General features: G+C 48.3%; 1 protein-coding gene across 1 annotated transcript; it reads left to right on the top strand.

Annotated features, from left to right (window-relative positions):
- Positions 1–382: 382 nt before the first annotated feature.
- On the top strand, positions 383–18,029 carry LOC116949444 (nuclear receptor subfamily 4 group A member 1-like). Its single transcript, XM_032966801.2, has 7 exons — positions 383–553; positions 8,053–9,203; positions 10,811–10,940; positions 12,279–12,457; positions 15,031–15,233; positions 16,347–16,525; positions 17,503–18,029. Exons 2-7 carry the CDS (start codon positions 8,076–8,078, stop codon positions 17,748–17,750), a joined length of 2,067 nt encoding a protein of 688 aa, XP_032822692.2. The 5' UTR covers positions 383–553; positions 8,053–8,075; the 3' UTR covers positions 17,751–18,029.
- Positions 18,030–20,856: the final 2,827 nt, after the last annotated feature.

The raw sequence follows: 20,856 nt of genomic DNA, 5'->3' as shown, positions 1-20,856 counted from the left end.
TACGGGGGCTCTTTATCCTTGTGGGTGGGTAGCGGGGGGAGCGGTGGAGGGGTTGGCTCGGGGTGCGGGCTATACCGCCTCCCCTCCTGCCCCCCCCCCCCCCCCCTTAGCATATCAATGCCTCCATAATGCTTGCGCGGACATCGAAGTAACGAGGGTTCCCCCATCGCGGGCCACCGGGCGTTTGGTGGCGCGCACTCCGCGTCGGCACGGGTGGCGGCGGCGGCGGCGGAGGTGGTGCCGACCGATTGGGCCGGCCCCCCAGTGGACGAGTGGGATGGGTGGGTGGTGGGGTATTGTGGGCGTGAATGTGCGCGCGGGGGGGTGGGGTGGCCGTGTGACGCCCGTGGCCCACGGGAGCGCGGCTCGCTCATTGGCAGCGACGGAACGACGCTCCCGGTATATCAGCGGTGGACGCGCGCGACAGGTACGGGCTCATTATTTACGATGTGTCGCGCGCGGGGATTCCGCGCCGTGGGATTTAGCGGCCGCGCGTGAAGGGAGGGACCCTTCCCTGGCGAAGTGTCTTTAAAGATCCACGCTTGTAGCGAAGGTACGTCGGGTGGCGCTGCGGTGTGGGGAGGAGGTGCGAGCTACTTCGCCTGGTACGCAGGAGCGCGTGGGTTCGATCCCAGGACGCTGACCGATGCCTGTTTGTGAATGTGTCTGGTCTTTTGCCTGTTCTCTCTCGCCCCAGTGCTGTGCGTGGATTTACCTCGGGGTTGCCTCCCTGTTTTTTCCCTCCACGTTTAGAAACACATGTTTAGATGATCTTGGCTTGCTGCTATAAAGTCCCCACGCGTGATGGCATCTGCCACTTACATGAGATAACATCGCCTCTGAAAAAAGAGCAAATAGCTCAGTGGGCTTTACCTAGCGAACTCAACAGTATTAGTTGTATACCTCTAAGGAAATATTATTTCAGCCTCATCAAGTATTCTTATGACGTTGCTGTCCAGCGACAGCTGTGACGTGAGGTCGAGGTTGGTCGATGATTGCGTCAGGAGGAGCGCTTTGTGACGATGCCTCCTCATTGCGTGGCATTACTTGTGAACGTTAGCTTGCGTGAAAGAATAAAATAAAACATTCAAATAAATACAACGCTATTCTACATTTTAAGAAAAGGTTATACTGCATCGTAGTAATATATTATTTCATGTTTACGGAAGGGGTGGCCACCGTGATACAGACCAATAACCATACAGTGTCCAAGAGTTAAATCTTGACTTAAAGCTTTCGTGACTGCAGGACGTCATATTCTTTGGGTCTTTCGGTAAAGTCACGTAGATAGGTTCAAAGACAATAACAAAAAGCTACGACGTTTCGATCGCAACACAAGCGGTCGTCTTCAGGAAAAGGGGGGTTAGCTTCCAAAGACAAACTATAAGAGTTCTGCACAGATCCAAGTTTGTATATACGTGTATCTATATTGATAGAGGCGAAACTTCTGAAATGCCTTTAATTGTAATAATAACTTTCTTTGGTTCTTTCGGTAAAGTCACGTAGAATGAGAATAAAATAATAAAATAAAACAATAAAATTCTCACGACGTTTCGGCCACAACACAAGTAGCCTTCTTCAGGTGAAGGAACAGAACCGTCGGGACGACAGAGCTTTAATGAGCGCTGCTAAGATTCGTAACGTCTTTTTAAACTGGTTGAGAGAAGTGAGGCACCTTTACCGAAAGAACCAAAGAAGATGAATCCTTGCAGTCACGAAAGCTTTAAATCGAAAAATGTAATAATCACCTTTTGATTAAAAAAAACCGGTCAACTTGTTTCGAGACGTGTTGCGTTGGTTGATGCACGGCTGGGTCCCATCCTCTCGAAGCGCAGCGATTTGGCCTGTGCCCGGACACGCTGTCCCAAAAACAGTGACATAGACGAGCCTCCTCGTGTCACACACAAAGACACAGATCCCCCATATAGTCTTAACGGACTGTAGGGGCAAGTGCTGTTAGCGAGCAGCAACGACGAAGGCCGGCACGGCACACGAAGGGGTGGGTAGCCAGCACCACGCCCGGCCACCTTTGTCTCCCTGGTACCAATTTAAGGATGAGTCGGCCTAGGGGAGGCCCAAGAACCGGTTCAGGTTAATCGTCTCCGGTGTTGGCTGCGAGCCTGGAATCGACCCCCCCCCCCCCCGCCACCCCCTCCAGGTCGACCGGACTCGTAGCGCACAACAATTCGGTCTTCATGTCAAAACCTTACCTCCAACTGTTTCGATATCGGACGTACCCATCAGAACCCCGGGACAACCCTCTGTGCGCAAGCAAGCGAGCAGTGCCTGTGTGCACGCGAGGCAGGCTTACACCGAGATTATACACATTATGAAGAATTGTTATTGTACTCGGGGAAACATCAGCAGGGCATTTGAAGCCGTGTAGTAGCCGAGGGAATCCACGCTGCCACGTGGTTGCGCTTACGTGATGACTGCTGCGCGACTTGCCCTTGTTGAGTTACTGCGTAAGAGTTATCTTTGATAAATCTTAGTCGTAGTAAAAAAAAATACCAGAACTCTAGAGCCTTTGATTGAGCTGAAGGGGTTTTTCTTGTTGTTGCAAGGTGTTGCCGAAACAATGCGGTGTTAACTTGTAATATTTTTTTTGTTTTTTTAGACGTGACCGATATTGACCAACTCACGTGCTCTATATACGAACCCTCTGATAACACGAGATGTAGATTAATCAATAACACCGTCGCCAGCAGTGTGTGCGTGTCTCTCCATCACTCACTCTGGGCCGTGTCTTTTTCTCAAAGAGCATCGGCGATCGTGGAATTCCTCCCGCCGTGCAGCTCTGTCCACGAAATATTCACTTACGAACGTCGCATCGGACGCTCCTCTTCCTCCTCCCAGTTGCGTGCGATTCTTCAAAATCGCTGTGAAGTGCAATCGAAGCGCTGTCTCCGCCTAGCTTAGTGCACCTCGCAGCAGCAGCAGCAGCAGCGACTTTTGGCCGTGGCCATCGAACAAAGGCGGTGGCCACCGCGTCGCGCGGCGTTTCCAGACGCGCTTCCGCGGCCGTCTGGAACGCTCTCCCTTCCGATATTAGGACGTCACTGGAGCTATGCACTTTCACATATAAATTGAAAAACGAATTTCTTTACAACTGTGTTTTTGTGCGCGTGTGTGTTTAGTTTGTTGTCCTTTCCCCGCACCTCCGATTAGTGCAGTTGGCTACGTACGGTGCGAAAGAAGTTCAACATACATGCGTATTATCCCCAGGCACAACATTCAATTCAGTCTCTTGTTTTCTCATTACATTAGATGTGTATACCGCATTTAAATGGCATGAATTCATTTAGGTTAACATGATGTCGAAAGTATGCAAGTATATACAATATAATTTTTCTTAATTATAAGACGCAAAACGCATCACCATAGTCAATTTAAACACTCTTTTATTACAATTTTGCCGATTATATTACTAATCCAAGCCGTCACTTCAAATTCATCTTACAAGCTAGATTACACGATGGATTTACATAAAGGAATATGCCAACGGCTATATCATTATAGACGTGTGGAATAAGTAATTATTCTTTTTAAAAGTTAGAGTATGAAAATATATTCATTAAAGTTACAACAATTGCCACTGAATGTGTTTCGTAAATTGCAACCACGAATGCTCGTGATATCGTATTGGCTTTGGTGACACTGGGCTAGGCCAGTATGTATGTTGAACTTCTATTGCATCGTGCGTAGCCAACCGTGCTAGCCGAAGGTGGACATAGTACGCGTGCCCTCTGTACTCTTTACGCGTCCAATAGTCACCCGTGATTGACCTGTATCTCAAACCTGTCCTTCGCCATATCTGCTCAGTTCAAGTCATTCTCTTTCAACAGTCAACATCTCCGGTAACATTTAGTCCTCTGCGCCAATATCTATGTGCGTGCAGAAAATCATACATCTGAAAGAAGTAACTTTTTTGCAGTTAGTTAACGCAAATATTTTACACGTATCGCCGCACACGTACGCGTGGGCTCGCGTGCGTGTGCGGCATTTGTGGTTGCGGCTTGGGAAAGGCGAAACGCAGACCTGTTGTGCTCCTTCGTCAATGCGTGCGAGCTACAGCCCCGCAAAGCCCTACGTGCCGCCACCTCTGTATAGACGCATCGCCGTCTCGGTTAAGCGGTGCTGTCGCAAGCATCGCGCCGGGCTTATGAACCCTGGGGTAAGAGTTCAACTCCCGACCCGCAGCTCACAAGCGTGATGAAGTATGGCCAACCATCTGTCACGCCAAACGTAGCACGAGGAGGCTTTCATCTACCATTTACACGGCACTGTCTTGAGGTTATTACTATCGATGATGATGATGATAATGAATCTTGATTTGAAGCTTTCGTGACCGCAGGAATCCATACTTTTTTGGTTCTTTCGGTAAAGTCACGTAGGTAGAAATAAAATCAAATAAATCACGAGGAAGCAGATATCGTTGCTGCTCGCAGCAGACACCGGAACTGTCGCGATTTTCACCTGAAGACGGGCGCTTGTGTTGCCTTCGAAACGTCGTGATTTATTTTATTTCTGCCTACGTGACTTTACCGAAAGAACCAAAGAGTGCAATGATAATGAAATAAAATAAATAAATTGTAGAGCATACATTTTTCAATGAAACTAAACAAAACAAAAACACGCAGATATTGCCGTAGAGAAGCGAGTCCATATGACATCAGAAATACCAGCATCTCACGAGTTACATGTATGTGACACTAGTGCTGAAATCGGAGGTTCTTGCGGCTGCGCTGTCTGGCCCTCCGAAGTTGTATTCGGCTGAGACTCTGGTACAACCTGAACACCGCGTTGGGCAACTGTGCAGTTGTAATATCGTTATAAAGCTTACAAACAGACCCACCGACACACACACACACATGCAGGAATGTCGAAGAGAACTGGGAGGGAAGTGCCACTGCAACCTTGTATGTTGAACTTCTTTCCCACCGTACGTAGCCAACCGTGCTAATCGGAGGTGCGTGGGAAGGACAACAATACTAAACACAACAAAAAAGCAGAGAATTTGGTTGTTTCTTTAACTCGATCGACTCGGCTTCTGCGTGCCAGTGAGTTTGAATGGATAATTGTATATTCTTGATTATTTCGGTATAGTCACGTAGACGGGAAACAATAAAATAATAAAAATATAAAACATCATGATGATGATTGCTTGTGTTGCAGTCGAAACGTCGTGAGAATTTTATTGTTTTATATTTTTATTATTTTATCGTTTCCCTTCTACGTGACTTTACCGAAAGAACCAAGAATATGAATCCCTGCAGTCACGAAAGCTTTAAATCAAAGGATAATTGTATGTTTACTATAATTACAATGCATAATCAAACTAAAGAGACATATTACATTGGCTTCAATATCGTGTCATAGTGTATTCAATATAGCGCCAAATAGTTTGCTTCACGGCATTGGCTCAACAACAGTTTTTCCATACATATATTTTTTAAAAAAAATCTTATTTTGCATGTATTTTCTGTTCCGTTATTTTGTGTTTTTTTTTCTTCGTAAATTTTCACAAGGTTTGGAAATTAGTCTGGGGACAGCCGTGGTGTTTAGTCTGAAAACTCCACTCAAATATTTCCGTTCGGAATCCTCGCAAAGGCTCTCAACAGACGTACTTTAAATGTCACAGGATGCAACCGGATTCTGCACTGTTATATTTAATAATTCACAGCAATTGGTTTTAATTTGAATATTGATCGCAAGTTACATTTATAATTAACGTAGCCCCTCCGTTGCATTGCAGAGTACAATTTGAAATGTCCGGTGTTTTTTTTAACACATACATTTTCGCTGTACGCAAATTATTTTTCCACGTTACTTTCGTAATTTTAACTTATTTAAAACAGACGTTCATTCTTGTTCAATGAAACGAAGGGAAACTGATGAACACCCGTGTAATTTGTGGATTTGTATTCATTTAGAGCGAGAGGTTCAATATCGTTCCGATCAAACCATCTTGATGCCTACTGATGTAGCATTCAGCTCCCACCACCGACGTAACAGATCAACAAACGCACGATATTTCTTCGAGCGAAGATGCCAAACTACTTTCTGTGTTTTTCCATCTCATGGCCACCTCTTATCACGAAATAACTAACCGTCGTTATGGAGAGTATCAGCAACAAAACAAAAAAAACGCAGACAACAATATCCCACCTTCCCATATCTGTCTCACCACGTACATTGTTTTTATGTTTTATTATTTTACGCATCCCATGGGCCATGTGGCTTTCTGGGGGTGACTTTTTTTTCCCCCAGCACCGTTAGTCTTAATGCAAGCGAACTCTGGACTGGTTTCGGCATTCAGTCTCATCGGCAGAATCTCGCTCGCTTGACGCCAATCCTGGTGAACCCTCTCTGTTAGATACGGGTCCTAGATCGACGCAGAACTATGTGTTGAATTAGAGATGTGGTGCACCACTATTCCCGAGAGAATGCGAATAGCTAATAAAAGCCACATTAATAGCGATTGAACAAAGCAATCAAATGTTTATGAAATAAATATTAGGCTACAGCATTGGAATTGTCAGTCAACAACTTTTCCTAGTGTGGAACCATATTAAAAAAACACTTTATATAGCCATATAATTTATTACATATATTATATTAATCATATTGCTATATCATATGCTCTATGTATGCACATACATACTTTATGTGGAACTTCTTTCGCACCGTATGTAGCCAACCGTGCTAATCGGAGGTGCGGGGCAACAACAACAAACTAAACGCAAAACGCAAGAAGTAACTTCTTTAAAATGAGTTTTCGATCTAGATTTAAAAGTGTACAGCTCCAGTGGCTTGCTAATATCTGAAGGAAGAGCGTTCCAGACGGCCACAGGAGCGCACTTGAAAGCACCGCGCTGACCCCTCTTTGTTTGACGGCAAGCCGAAAGCCGTCGTTGCGAGGATGACCGCAGTTCACGTGATGGTTCACGGTCCTTGACGAGAATATATAAAGGGCATCCGCAGCGTGTTTAAACGAGGACACAAATTGCACGACAGAATGTTTCTCGTGGGTATGTAGCCATCTAGTGATGGCGAGATGTTAATTACCTCGCCTGGTGTGCAGGAGGTCGTGGGTTCAATTCTGACCCTGACGCCTGTTGTATATTTGGAGTTTGCACGCTCTCCTCGTGATCGCGTGGATTTTTTTTCTTCCGGCTTCTCCCAGCTTCAAATCAACATCATGCGTTTAGAGTATTTGGCTGCTTTAAATTGCCGCGCGATGATGAGTCACTTCGTTGAGCTGTCATTTGTGATGGCCCAGGCCGCTTATGAAAAAGAGCTCTCTATAGCTCAGTGGGGCTTTACTTGGTAATTAAAAAAAAGAATCGTCGCAATATATATATTTTGTTTAAACCGACGCCCGGCGAAAGCTGTCCCGGGTACCGTAGCCCCCAAAGAGCGTCGCGTGGACACTCTTGGCTCTCTGTGGCCGGCTGCCAAGGTGACGGCAGCGTGTTTGGCTCCGTAAACAATTGACCGAGAGCCTCGAGGAAAAAAGGCGGACCGCCCAGGTGACGTCCGCGCGCGATATTAAAACACGGGCTCGTGGGGCAACCGACGGAAAAAAAAACTTTAAAAAGAAAAAACATTTGCCGCGCTCCAAGTTTTTTTTTATTTTTGTGTCCAATTTACTAAAAGAGAGATCGGCCGGCTGGACCGTTGGTGACGGGGCTGCGTGCTCTCCGAACACCGTCGCCGTGTCGTAGATAATGGTTTAAACGATCGGCAGAATAGGTGCGTGCTTGCCTGTGCGTGCATGTTCGGTGGGGGGGGGGGGGGGGTTGGGGGAAATAAGCGCCACCAAAGTGCAAATTTACAACCGTGTCATTGCTTGAGCGTCAGATTGAAAACGAATTTCTTCAGAACTACTTTTTTCGCGTTTAGTTTGGTGTCCTTCCATCCGCACCTCCGATTAGCGCGGTTGGCTACGTACGGTGCGAAAAAGAAAATTCAGCGTACACACGCGTGAGAAGCGCGCGTGTACGCACGCCTCTCACGCTCCCGTGCGCCGTTCTCTCCCCCCTCGCGCAGAACCCCGAAGCAACGACCGACAAATGAGCGCAGCGGCGGCGGACGTGCTCAGATCGCCGAGCGGACGAGAGCCGAGCGCCGGACCGCTTCGCGACCCCCGGCCGCTGGACCTGAGTCCCCGACTCATGGACACTCCCGAGTTTGTGAGGCTCAACATGGAGCTGACGAACGCCGACGCGCCCGCGGGGGTCGTCCACTACGACGGCAAGGTGGGCGACTTCGCGTACCACCCCTACCACGGCGTGAAGGAGGAGCGGCCGATGGTCCACGGCTTCCTGGCCCGCGACCTGAGCCCCATCGACTTCTACAAGCAGTCTCCTCCCTCCACGCCCGAGTCCATCGACTCGCTGCAGCCATCGCTGTGGGACGAACAGAGCGGCTCGCACGCCCAGTACAGCCTCACCAACCTCGCCAGCGTGGAGAGGAAGCCGGCACCGCACACGATGGGCTTCAAGCAGCTGCCCGTGCCGTGCACCATCCCCTCCCCGCCGAGCATGAAGATCTACCTGCCGCCCCATCCCGGCGACTCGGAATCGTTTTACAGGCAAGGGATGCCGGGGTACGGCTTCGTGAGGCCCATCGCGGCCGAGAGGCGCCCCCACTTCTTGACGAAATTCTCCATGCCGCCGGACTCTGACCACGGACCGCCCCAGCCCGCCGGTCCCCTGCAAGACCCGGAGGCATCGCCCCCGGTCAAGAGGCGACTTCACCCCGGCATGGACGCCCTGCCGGTGGGACGGGCCGTGCCGGGGTACCCGATGGCCCTGTCGCACTTGGAGCACACCCTCGGCAGGATGCGGCCACTCGCCGAATGTCCCTCCGCCGTCAAAATGTCAGGCTTCCACCCGAGCCCGGCTTCGCAGCGCCACTACGAACCGGCCCACTATGCCGGGCCGTTCCACGACGGTGGAGACTTTGGTATCGAGCGGCAGCATCAGCAGCAGCAGCAGCATTTGCCAGATTCCTGCGCTCCAGACTTTGGCAGAGGAGTCCCCCGGCTCGGCTCCTCTCGGTCGGTCGTGCCGACGATGATGCCTCCGGTGGGCGACTCTCCGCCGGCGGCCGAGGGCATGTGCGCCGTGTGCGGAGACAACGCGGCGTGCCAGCACTACGGCGTGCGCACCTGCGAAGGCTGCAAGGGCTTCTTCAAGGTGAGCAGGCAACCTCCTCCTACCACCCCGAGTTGGCACGACGAGGCTCTGCAACAACCGCGAGTGTCTCCTCCCCGCTGGGGTTGAGCCGCTCATCCTCAGAGTCGGCAGCCGGTTGTGAAAATTTCGCATTCCGGGGGCGATCTCTCTGCAGGACAGCCGTTGTTGATTTCCCATAAAGTGGCACGTATTTTTATCATTCCCCCAAGGGGTGAATGGCTGAGTTGACTCTGACCCGGCCTTCATGGTTGTAACAATTAACACACCCCCCCACCCCTCCACCACTCGTGAATTGATCAATTGTCATAATTCATGGTTCGTGATTGACTTCAAGAATCGATTCTCTTTTTACCATCCTGGTGAATGTAACGGCCTGCAGTGGCTACATGGGTCAACGTGAACACATTACATAAATCATATATTCCAATCGAGATATATATTTAACAAACAAAAAAAACCACACAAATTGCAAAACGTGTCATTCGATTTACGTCATCGTAACCTGAGTAATGTAACGCACCGTTACACCCCTACTGGGATATGAACCCATAATCTCGTGGCAGTTAGGCAAATCCTGTGACCACAGTGGCGTCCGGCGTGACGGCTAGAGCGGGCGTCATTTCAGCGCGCGCACAGTTCCACTTCATCTGTTGGACGTTTCTGGGCTGTCATGAGAAACAACTGCACCCACACTCTTTAGAAACACAAACTTTCAACCGCGATGCGGTCCTGCAATTGCCAACGGTGAATGCGATGGTGGTTGTGGCGATGCCGCAGGCCGTTGGAACGTGCATCATTCAGTGCGTTCATTCTGTATTTCGAGGAGCATTTTAAATGTAATCCACTCGTTAATGGAATTCGTCCAATGTCCCAAATGTAGCGCCAGAGATGGAGCATGGGCAGTTGTTGGTAGAACCGTATTCTGGCTGTCTCCCCGCTCGTCTGTGATTCACGGTGCCTCTGAAACGTGCGGCACGTTACAGATTTCTAACTTTAACGTCAACGGCGGGATAGGGTAAGCAACTTGACATTTGGGAGAGAGGAAAAAATACGCGGCATTAAATAATTGGAGGCGTTAGGAACAGGAGCTTTGCGATGATTGGTGTGTATTTGTAGGGTGGCAGGTAATCCACAACGTATTGGAGTGGCAAACATAGCTTGTCGTCTTCAGGCCGCGATGGCGAGATGTGAACTACCTCGCTTGGTATATACCTATATATTTGGAGTTTGCGTGTTTCGTCCCCCATGGTCGCGTGGATTTTTCTCCGTGTCCTCCGGTTGTTCCCTCTGCATTTAGAAACATTTTTTTTATTATTTGGCTGCTGCTATAAATTTCCACGTGACAATCCACTTTATTGGGCCATCATTTGTGAGCACCAGGTCACTTCTTGAAAAAGAGCCAGAGATCTCAGTGGGCCTTACCTGGTGGTACGTAGTAAAAATAAATCAGCGGAAGGTTGGAAATCGGGCCAGATGAGTGGGACTCTATTTTCACAGACGGTGGTGGTCGGGTGTCCGTGCGTCTTGCGGTGGCGTCGGTCCGCAGTGGGCCACGGTGACCTCTCGACCCTTCCCCTCTGCGTGCGCGATGTTGTGACTGCTCACAGAGGACGGTGCAGAAGGACGCCAAGTACGTGTGCCTGGCCAACAGGAACTGTCCCGTGGACAAGCGGCGGCGCAACCGCTGCCAGTACTGCCGCTACCAGAAGTGCCTCACCGTGGGCATGATCAAAGAAGGTGGGGGGGGGGCGGGGGCATGTTGCACTCATGCGGCCGTCTGGAACGCTCTTCCTTACCATACTAGGAAGCCACCGGAGCTATGCACTTTTAAATGAAGATATAAAGCTCATTTCTTTAGAACTGCTCTGTGTTGCGTTTAGTTTGTTGTCATTATCCCACAACTCTGATTGGCACAGTTGGCTATGTACGGTGCGAAAGAAGTTCAACATACATACATACTACACTACTATACACCACTCTATACACTAAACTATACATTACTATACACTACACTACTATACACTACACTATACACTACACTGTACACTACACCACTACAACATTGAAAACACACCTGATGACGACCGTTTGTGTTATGGTCGAAACGTCGTGAGAATTTTTATTGTTTTATATATATTTTATTATTTTATTGTTTCCCTTCAACGTGACTTTAACCGAAAGAGCTAAGAATATGAACTGCTTTCTGCGTCTAGTGTTGTTGTCCTTCCCCCGCACAACCAATTAGCACGGTTGGCTATGTACGGTATGAAAGAAGTTCCACATCATACATACGTACATGCATACGTACAACATACACACACACACACGATGGGCCGGATTGCTCCGCGCGCCTGTTTGAAATGTTCACGTCACCTCTTCCTCGGGTGCTCCGCTAGACAGGTTGACGTGCGCGCGACGTTCCGCGGTATTTTTCGTGCGGTGATTTGGTCCGTAGCTTGATGAGGTTTAGACAACTCGCGTTGGTGGTGCTGCTGCTGCTGCTGCAGCGGCGTTTCCAGTGGTGCCCAACAACAATTAACAACAACAAACAACAACAACAACAAAGTGCTCAGTTGCACTGCTTTTAAAAATAAAAAATAAACATATAATAGGCGACGTGACGGGCCATAGCCCGTCTTCACAGCACGCACGGTGTCGAGTTTGTATTATTATTATTTACAAATAACACTGCGGTTAACATGTTTATAAAGTCCCTAAAAGTTTTCACTTTTACCAATTAAAGTGCCAAAACGCTTCTCGTTGGCCATCCGAAGGTAAATATCGATAGGGATCGGGCCGATGCCCAGGCGTTGGCCATTCTGCGGGGCCCTTTGTCAGAGTCAATGCAAACCCCGCAGGTTTTTATTCTTTCAGTTTCAATTGAAAAATATTATTGACGCGCGTTGAGCAGCGGTTGCCTCTCCGCAGGATATTCGATGTGACGTGAACTCTCACGGCGCGCTCTGCGCAAGGGTTACTACTACGCGCTGTTGTTGTTGTTGTTGTCGTCGTCGCCGCTGTTGTTGTTGTTGTTGTGCGAATGACAATCGGGAGACCCACCTGTGTGGGATGCAGTGGTGCGCACGGACAACCTGAAGGGCAGGCGGGGCCGGCTGCCCTCCAAGCCGAAGGGCCCGGCGCCGACGGCAGAGACCGGCGCGTCACGTCAGCCCCCCTACGACAGCTACCTGCAGGAGCTGGTGCAAGCGCACGTCGAGGTCTGGCCGGCCACTTCCCAGCTGGACTTCTCACAGGTGTGCGACTCGCTTTGCTGCTTGCGTTTGTTTGTTTGTTTTCCTCTCTTTCTCTTATACCCCCTCCTGTCCGCTTGCCTCCGCCCTCGTTGCCGAACGTTCCCGCTCTCCCGCGCCAGGCGTCTTGACGCTCAGAATAGAAAGTTCAACAAATGCCGGTCCATCCGCACGACTCGGCCAGTGAGTAAAGTCGTCGCGTGAACAAGCGTGCCGGTTTATTACTGCCTCAGAAACATCGCCGTGTCGGAGAGCGGTCTACAACATTTTAATAATTTGGCGAGACGACTATCCGTAGTATATATTCGTTCTCATTGTATAAAAATTAGGTTTTTTTATGTTCATAAGTATTAATGTAATGGCACTTCTCGGTGGAATATTTGTGCCAGAGAGGCGCCACGTGTTGAAGTAAAAATTAAATTGACTCGGCTTCAGATGTACGTACGTACAGTATGTTGAACCTCTTCCGCACCGTACGTAGCCGACCGTGCAAATCGGAGGTGCGGGGGGTGAAGGCCAACAAACAAAAAGCACGAAAATCAGTTCGAGATGAATTGGTTTTCAAACTAGATTTAAAGTGCACAGCTCCAGTGGCTTCCTAATATTGGAAGTAAAATGTGAGCGTGGATTTCTATCCAACACCACCCGCGCCGGTGCTGCCAAAGCGGGCGTAAAAATTGGCCACGTTTGTTCATCACGTGACAGCTTTGTTCATTGACCGTGTCGGGTGAAAAGAGGGTGGAGGACACACATTTCACTCTACACCATCTGACCCAGAAGTTAATCATATATTGTAATAAGTAGTCGTGAAATGCTGTGTGTTTACAATACCTTCCCCTGTTTTTTTTATATTTCTGGAACACACTCTTGAGATATGATGTGTTTGTGGATGGCTTTTACTCAGTGTAAGGTCACCCCGTGGCGTGATTAAACAAGGTTCACCCATCTATTGATATTCAGTGAAGTTGAAGTCGGTACCCGTGTTTGCATCCCTTGAACAAATGCTAACAGAAATCTATTTATCCATAAGGACCATTGTTTACCGCATTACATACGATCGCAGTTCAACGATTTTCATCAGTCCTGTTACCCACTTAATTTTTTTTGCACTGGGATACCAATGCTTTATATAAATACAAAAAATGGCTGTCTTGTACATTCCTCCGCTGTGACTTGTGCTCGTACAGAGGCTGCCCACGTTGCTCAGCTTTTGTTCTTTGCAAAGCTTTGGGGCAGTGTGTTCCGACACAGAAATATTTAAAAAAACAGGGGAATGTATTGTAAACACATAGCATTTCACGACTACTATTACAATTTATGATTAACTTCTGGGTCAGATCGCAGACTACACGGCACGTGCCGTGTCCTGCCCTTACGTCGTCAACGTTTGCTTAGAATGGTGGGAAGTGCCCTGGCGGTTTAGAAGCACACGCACGTCTAAGGTTTCTGAGCCATTGTCTCCGCGATGTGGTTTTTTTTGTGTTCCAGCCCCCGGGTTAATCTGCTAAATTAAAATGTTCACGTGCACGGGCGGATCTCGATTGTCTCGGCTTGGTGATTGTTTTTTTTAAAGATAAACATTCTGGGAATTGGTCCCCGCGCTCGGTTCATATGTACCTGGGCCCCCTAAGAGCACCGACAAGAGAGCCGGAGTTTCTCGTAGTTGCTGACTTACGCAGACTGGACCGGCACTGGCAGAACCACCTTGAGAGCCTTCTCACTTCCCTGCCAGGCTGTCGCTGCTGTATGCTGCTCGTGGCAGAAGAACATTGGCATGAATAAAAGATCATTTGTTACAAGGAAGCACAGATACATTTAGTCCAATTGAACCTTGAGAACCTAAGATTTTCTATCTGCATGAAACATTTAAGGAATATCAAATCTAAAGAACCGTGTACTTTTTAATTTGCATGGCGCATGCGTTTTCTATTGAGGCGATGAGAATAAACAGGCTTGGTTCATCCGTTGGTGCAGCATGGCAGTTCACGAGAATATTTGCTCAGTAACTACCGCAATGTAGCGATATTAGAAGCGCATTTCACAATTTTTATGAAGCTGGCTGCGTGCTGCACCTTTGGCGTATTGAAGAAGAGTCAAAGTTGAGGCCACATGAATGCACTCGTTGTGCAGCGTTCAATTGTCATCAGCACGATTCTGAGCGAAACGGTGAGGTCCTGTTCTCACAGTACGACCAGTTTTGAATTGCAACAAAATGTTACTCTCCTTGCTATCAACGGCCAACAGAATGACGAGACAAGATTTAAACGCAATGCCTTCCACCAACATAACTCCAAACGACTGCATTGGAAATCCACGTAACAGTTTCAACATGGCCCCGGTGCTCAATTCAACTTACGACTCACAGGGACAGCTGCCGCCGGGGGGGAGGGGGGGGGGTCCCCTTTCTGTAGTGCACATTGGAATGTGCTGCATGAGAGGTTCGGTATGAATATTAAGCGGTGATGGTGATGATGGCGAAGGGGGCGGGGGTGGGTGTTGGTGGTGCACGGTGGGGACGGTGTCGCGGCGCTGATTTTACATCGCACCATCGCACGCCCGCGTTGGCACGCCCGCAGATGAACCCGATGAGCGAGCGCTCCAAGGTGCCCCTGGACTCGGAGCACGTCCACCACTTCTACGAGGTGCTCTCGGGCTCCGTGCAGGTTTCGCGAGACTGGGCCGCCCGCCTGCCCAGCTTCCAGGAGCTGCCGGGCTGCGACCGCGAGTTGCTGCTCAGCTCCTCCTACCTGGAGCTCTTCCTGCTCAGGCTCGCCTACAGGTAGGTCACCTCTGGCCTGCGGCACATACTGGCTCACCCACAGGTGAGACGACATCGTATGTTATCCATCGATTTAAGACCGAAACAGGAGGGGGATTTGGCCACAACTCTGGCTGTCGCCTGATGATGCTGGTTGTAATTACCGGCGGAACGTCACGGTGCTCGAATTGTAAATGTCGTGGTGGGTTTACTCTCCAACACACCGGTGTGCTGTACTAGTAACGAACAGGCATGTTTTGTTTACGTGACAAACCTTACTAATTGGCTGTGTCGGGTGGTGGCGAGTTTAACGGACACATTTATATTCATGCAATCTAACCCAGAAACCTCGATTAAGGTTATCGCGATGTGAAGTTAGGTCATCGCCACACGCTGCACCTTACAGTTTATTTGTTCGTGTGTTGAACTTCTTTCCCACCGTACGTAGCCGACCGTGCTAATTGGAAGTGCGGGGCTGTGTTTTCCCCCATTTTTTCCAAACTATCATCACTAGATGTGGCCAAACATTCCAATGTATGACCCCTTCTAAGAAAGAGTCTCAAGACTCAGCGAGGCCTTCCTGGATAAATAAATGGCACTACGATTATTATTATTATTACTTCCTCGCCTCAGTGGATTTCCGGATGGCATTTGAGCTCACTGTCTTCCGACAGTGAGTTGAGTGCACAACATATATCTGCATAATCAATATCCCGTACATGTTGACTTGTGGTACAAGGACTTCAGTGGCATCTATTACACACAGCACCAGGTCAGAGCAGCACTGATGAGGATTGCTTACCCAAGTTAGTCCGTGAGCCCAGGCCAGACATTTCACTTGCCGGTACCACCTGAGGTGATGTCATTCAAGCGGGTTCCAATTTCTCTATGGCGGGCACCTCCGATCAGCACGGTTGGCTACGCGCGGTGTGAAATAAATTCAACGTGCGCACATACAACAAGAGCCAATTACGCGATAAAGATTTGAAATGAGTTGGCCATCAATGAATTGACTTGAATTGCCCGTGTAAATACATCAGTGCCGTTACAGTTTCGCTACCATTGTTGCCACCATTCCTGTTCTGGCACCGCGGACTAATTAATGGTGGCTTCTCTTGGGGATGCTTCGCGCAGGTCCAACCCGAAGGAGGAGCGCCTGGTGTTCTGCACGGGCCTGGCGCTGCACCTCAGCCAGTGCGTGCGCGTGTTTGGCGAGTGGCTCTACAGCATCCTGAGCTTCTCCGACACGCTGCAGGCGCTCGAGCCGGACATCGCCACCGTGGCCTGCCTGTCCGCGGCCGTTCTCTTCGGCGGTACGGTCTCTGGCGTCGCGTGGCCGCTGCGCGTCGCGCGGACGCCTCTGAAAAGGCGCGAACGGCACCGGCGGAGCGCTGGGCGCAATTCGGCCTAGTGTGTTGTTTTGTTTTTTTGTGTTTCCACCTCCACCGTACGCCTGTTTGCACGATGCAGTGCTCCCGCCCTGGTGTTTGTTGTCTAAACCGTCACGCTCTGAATGCCGCCGCCGCCCGTGTCACAACAATGCGCTGCGCGCGCGTATGTCTAAAAATAATCATGCAAAATAATAATTTAAAAAAACACAAACTTAAAATCTATTATTTGGATTTGTAACGTTTAAAACTTCGCTCGTGTTTAATAGTAGCAATACGACTCGATATACGATTGGGATTTACGACGTTTAAAACGTCGCTCATGTGTAGCAATAATAATAGGACTTTAAGCCACAATATAAATGCACATAGGGTCTGAAGGTGACCATAGTGGGCTGTGGGTGGATGCATTTTGTAGGGAGAGAGGCAGCAATGCCACACCATCGTGTGTGTACTGCAGCTTGTCGCTGTGTAACACTTATATAATGAAGCCTGGTAATTGACAGGCGCATTAAACGCTCATGAGTGAAAGTTGGCCAAACGTTCCAATATAGGATCACAGAGCTTGGGCAATTGCTGCTGCTGGTTTCTGGCCGCCTTCCCGCACCGCTGCGGTCTCGCTCAGGTTTTGCTTTTTTGCCGGTGGTAGCGCGCGCTTCACGCTCGTCGAAAAGTCCAAGGCGTTTCGAGGCGCAACCTGCGACAAGCGGTTGCCGCTGCACGCAGATCAAACAATTCTTCTTCTCGCTGTTGTGATTCATCGGGCGAGGGTGAAAGCACTCGAGACGTGAGCGGTACCGCCCTTACACGAATGACAAACACGCGACGAATTTGGCGGCTTGTCTTTTCGGGACGAGGTTTAACACGTCGCGGTGATGCTCGCGCGTGCCTCCTGCGTGCAGAGCGACGTGGCCTACGGCATCCCAAGCGGGTGGAGGAGCTGAGGAACAAGGTGCAGCGCATCCTGCGCGAGCACCTGGACTCGCTGGGAGCGAGGCCGGCCAAGGTGAGGCAGCTTTTGAGTCAGCCGGGCCTCCTGCACTCGCTGAGCATGATGGGCCTGCAGCGCATCTTCTACCTCAAGATGGAAGACCTCGTGCAGACGCCCGACTTTGTGGATAACTTATTCAAGGATTCGCTACCTTTCTGAGTGTGCGCGCGTGCCTTAGCGCATGGGTGTTTGTATTTTTTCCAGATTAGAAGTTTTCGTGACTGCAAGGATTCATATTCTTTGGTTCTTTCGGTAAAGTCACGTAGGTGGAAAAAAATATAAAAATAAAATGAAATAATAATAAAATCACGACGTTTAGATTGCAACACAAGCAATCATCATCAGGTGTGACAGCCCACTTCAGTAAAAAAATATGTATTGCTGTGGTTGTCACATCTGATGATGATTGCTTGTGTTGCAATCAAAACGTCGTGATATTTTTATTATTATTATTATTATTATTTTTCCACCTACGTGACTTTACCGAAAGAACCAAAGAATATGTTTGTATTTTGTGTGTAGTGTGCCGGGTGTTTGTGCTTAGTGTGGAGTATGTGTGTGTGTGTGTTTGGTGAACTTCTTTTGCACCGTACGTGAGGGGGAAGGACAACAAACTAAACACAAAATTCAGTTCTTAAGAAATGAGTTTCCAGTCTGGATTCAAAAATTGCTTAACTCCAGTGGCTTCGTAATATTGGAAGAACGTTCCAGACGGCCGTAGAAGCGCATCTGAAAGCGCGAGATGCAGCACGTAGAACGGTAAGCAGTTGCTGATTCAGCAGGTACACGTTAGGATGAATAAACCTGTAGTGACAACGAACAAAAAAAGTAGTAGAATGTAGAAATGCCCCCTTTGCTCTTTTTTGTTGTGTTAAATTGTGACTTCGGCTCCACGATGGAGGACTTTGGAACCACAACAAAGCGTGCGCAGCATGTGTTTGTTTGGCTGTTAAAAAAAAAAATACATATATAAAATAAAATCCTGACACTGCGCTTGTGCCAGGGTCACAACCATATTGGAAGAAAATCTCCCCGTTGCTAAATTACCAGATGGCTCCATCGTGAAATCTTACGAGGATTATGATCTCCCTGTTGCCGAGATGATGAAGATGATCCTTCTGGTGGGAAACTGCAGTGAGGCAATGCATGGCGTAAGAATGAATATGTATGTAAATTATGGGTAGGTTGATATTATTATTATTGTTGTTATTTTTTTTTAACGGAGCAGCACTTACAAATAAGTGCACTGGCGTCGTCGCTGCAGCAGTGGGAAAATAGACCCGGCATCAAAGCGCCCTCTTCCCAACGGGATCGCACGGCCACCCTACAGGGCACACGTGCTGCCCATGGCTCGGCAGACGTTGAGTTGCACTGTGGGCCCGGGTCTCTGGTCGCTCGCCTCATTCGAGCGCAGCGTGCGCACAACACACAGCACTGCAATACCATTGCGACTGCGAGTCGAACGACGCTTTTAAATACCATTTGCCCCGTGTATTGAAAAGGCGTTGCTGAAGAGAGACACGACACCGCTGTGCTCCTGTTCGAACGACGTCTTTTGGTATCTCTCGCCGAACGAAACCTTGGCTCGATTCAGAATCTGAAATCTTTATTTAGCTCGGAGGAATCCGATGAGCTATTAGGCTCTTTTTTTTTCCACAGATGTCCAGTACCGGGGCCGCTCAGTAAGTTACAACAGCAAACAATAAAAAAAAACACGATAGCAGTGCTAAAATAGAGAAAAATGCCCACGCCCGTTCACCACGCTCGGTGTAGCAAATCACTTTACGATGCCTTCGTTACGACTCAACAAGTTTGATTTGGTGAATTCGTTTTTTTTTGTTGCGCCAGTAAAAGAACGCGTTTTATTTACTCGTTAATTTATGAATGTGATACTTATTTTTAAGAAGCAATTGTGTGCCGTTTTTTTATATTGAATACGGCAGTTTTGCTGAAAGGTTGCGTGTAAAATCTTCACGCGATGCAAACATGTCTGGGCAGTCGACGCAGAAGAAAACCAGTCGTGTTAGAATCATGTTGGGGGTAAATATTCACAAACAGCTGATCCCACACCTCCCGTTCAGAAAATTATCTTCACGGACATTCGCAATGCGGAGTGTTTGTTCCTGTGTGGCAGCGCGTGCCGACATTGCGTACGAGTACGTGACGACTGATGTTAATGGATATATATGCGCCACCTTTGTTTTGTAGAGACGTATCAGGAGAGGCAGGGATGAACTTCTTTTCGCACCGTCCGTGCGTTGAACTTCTTTCGCACCGTGCGTAGCCAACCGTGTGTCGAGTCCACACGTAAATCCCCGACTACTTGTTTTCATTTTGTCGAGTGGAGTAAAACATCCTAAGCTGCCCGTACCCTCTGTACATTTGAGCGTGGACCGTGGATTTGAACGTTTGTTTGCTTTAAATGTCATGGCCCCTCGCGGTTCGGCGTCTCTTGGTGTATCGTGTAACGTAGGGGGCTTGTGCATGCAAGAGACTTATTTTCGTAGTGCCTTATTGTAAAGAAAATAATTACAATATATCGTAAAACGTTTCTGGTGTTGAGGGTTTGTTGTGCGTTTACGTGACTGTATATAAATATGTAAATTAATGTCGTAAGAAAATTGTGGAATAAAAGTCAAGGATTTTAATAAAAATGTATCGGTGTACAGCGAATGAAACTAAAGAGTTCCTTCCACGGGATGAATTGACTTAAGATGAATTTACCTAAAATGAATGCCATGTGAAAACATTCAGGTTAAATCACTTTGGCTCGGTCTCTCGTCGAGCACAACACTATTTAGTTCCATGTCTGTAATGTATATGCATAAACGTTATTAATATTAAAATATACCGAATACGGAGAATGCCCATTACAGCCTCTATTTCTTATGCTGGAGTCTGTACGATTGAGTTATCGGGACATAAAGCAGACACAACACGAGTTTTAATAACTTAAATGTGACCACCTACAGTACAGCGTTACAAATGGAACGTGACGTGTCCAACTTGCGGGTTATCCAAACACAAAAATATTCCACTGTTTGTGAACTGAATTCAGAAATTTCAGAACACGAACATGTTTATTTGTTTTTTTTTTAAGTGAACCGCAATTAATTAATGGATTGTGTTTGAAAATGTTCAGTCCGTTTATTAATGCATGAGCGCAGGCTAATGGTTACGTTCCGATTTGATCTGCGATCGTCTAAGTCTGCCAAGATGCATTGGTTATACTCTGGTGCTGTGTTGAGAAGGGCCTGGTAAACAA

This window comes from Petromyzon marinus, chromosome 2 (assembly GCF_048934315.1).
Source record: "Petromyzon marinus isolate PM22_M1 ecotype Great Lakes invasive population chromosome 2, UKy_Petmar_22M1.pri1.0, whole genome shotgun sequence".
Classification (NCBI taxonomy): Eukaryota; Metazoa; Chordata; class Hyperoartia; order Petromyzontiformes; family Petromyzontidae; genus Petromyzon; species Petromyzon marinus.
The sequence above is the reverse complement of the archived record's forward strand: the minus strand, read 5'-3'. Positions and strand labels throughout refer to the sequence as shown.

Excerpts from the sequence above, each read along its gene's own strand:
- LOC116949444 (XM_032966801.2), top strand. The coding sequence starts at position 8,076 with ATGAGCGCAGCGGCGGCGGACGTGCTCAGATCGCCGAGCGGACGAGAG. Across the intron at positions 9,204-10,810 it reads GCTGCAAGGGCTTCTTCAAG|AGGACGGTGCAGAAGGACGC; the intron begins GTGAGCAGGCAA and ends GACTGCTCACAG. Across the intron at positions 12,458-15,030 it reads CCCAGCTGGACTTCTCACAG|ATGAACCCGATGAGCGAGCG; the intron begins GTGTGCGACTCG and ends GCACGCCCGCAG.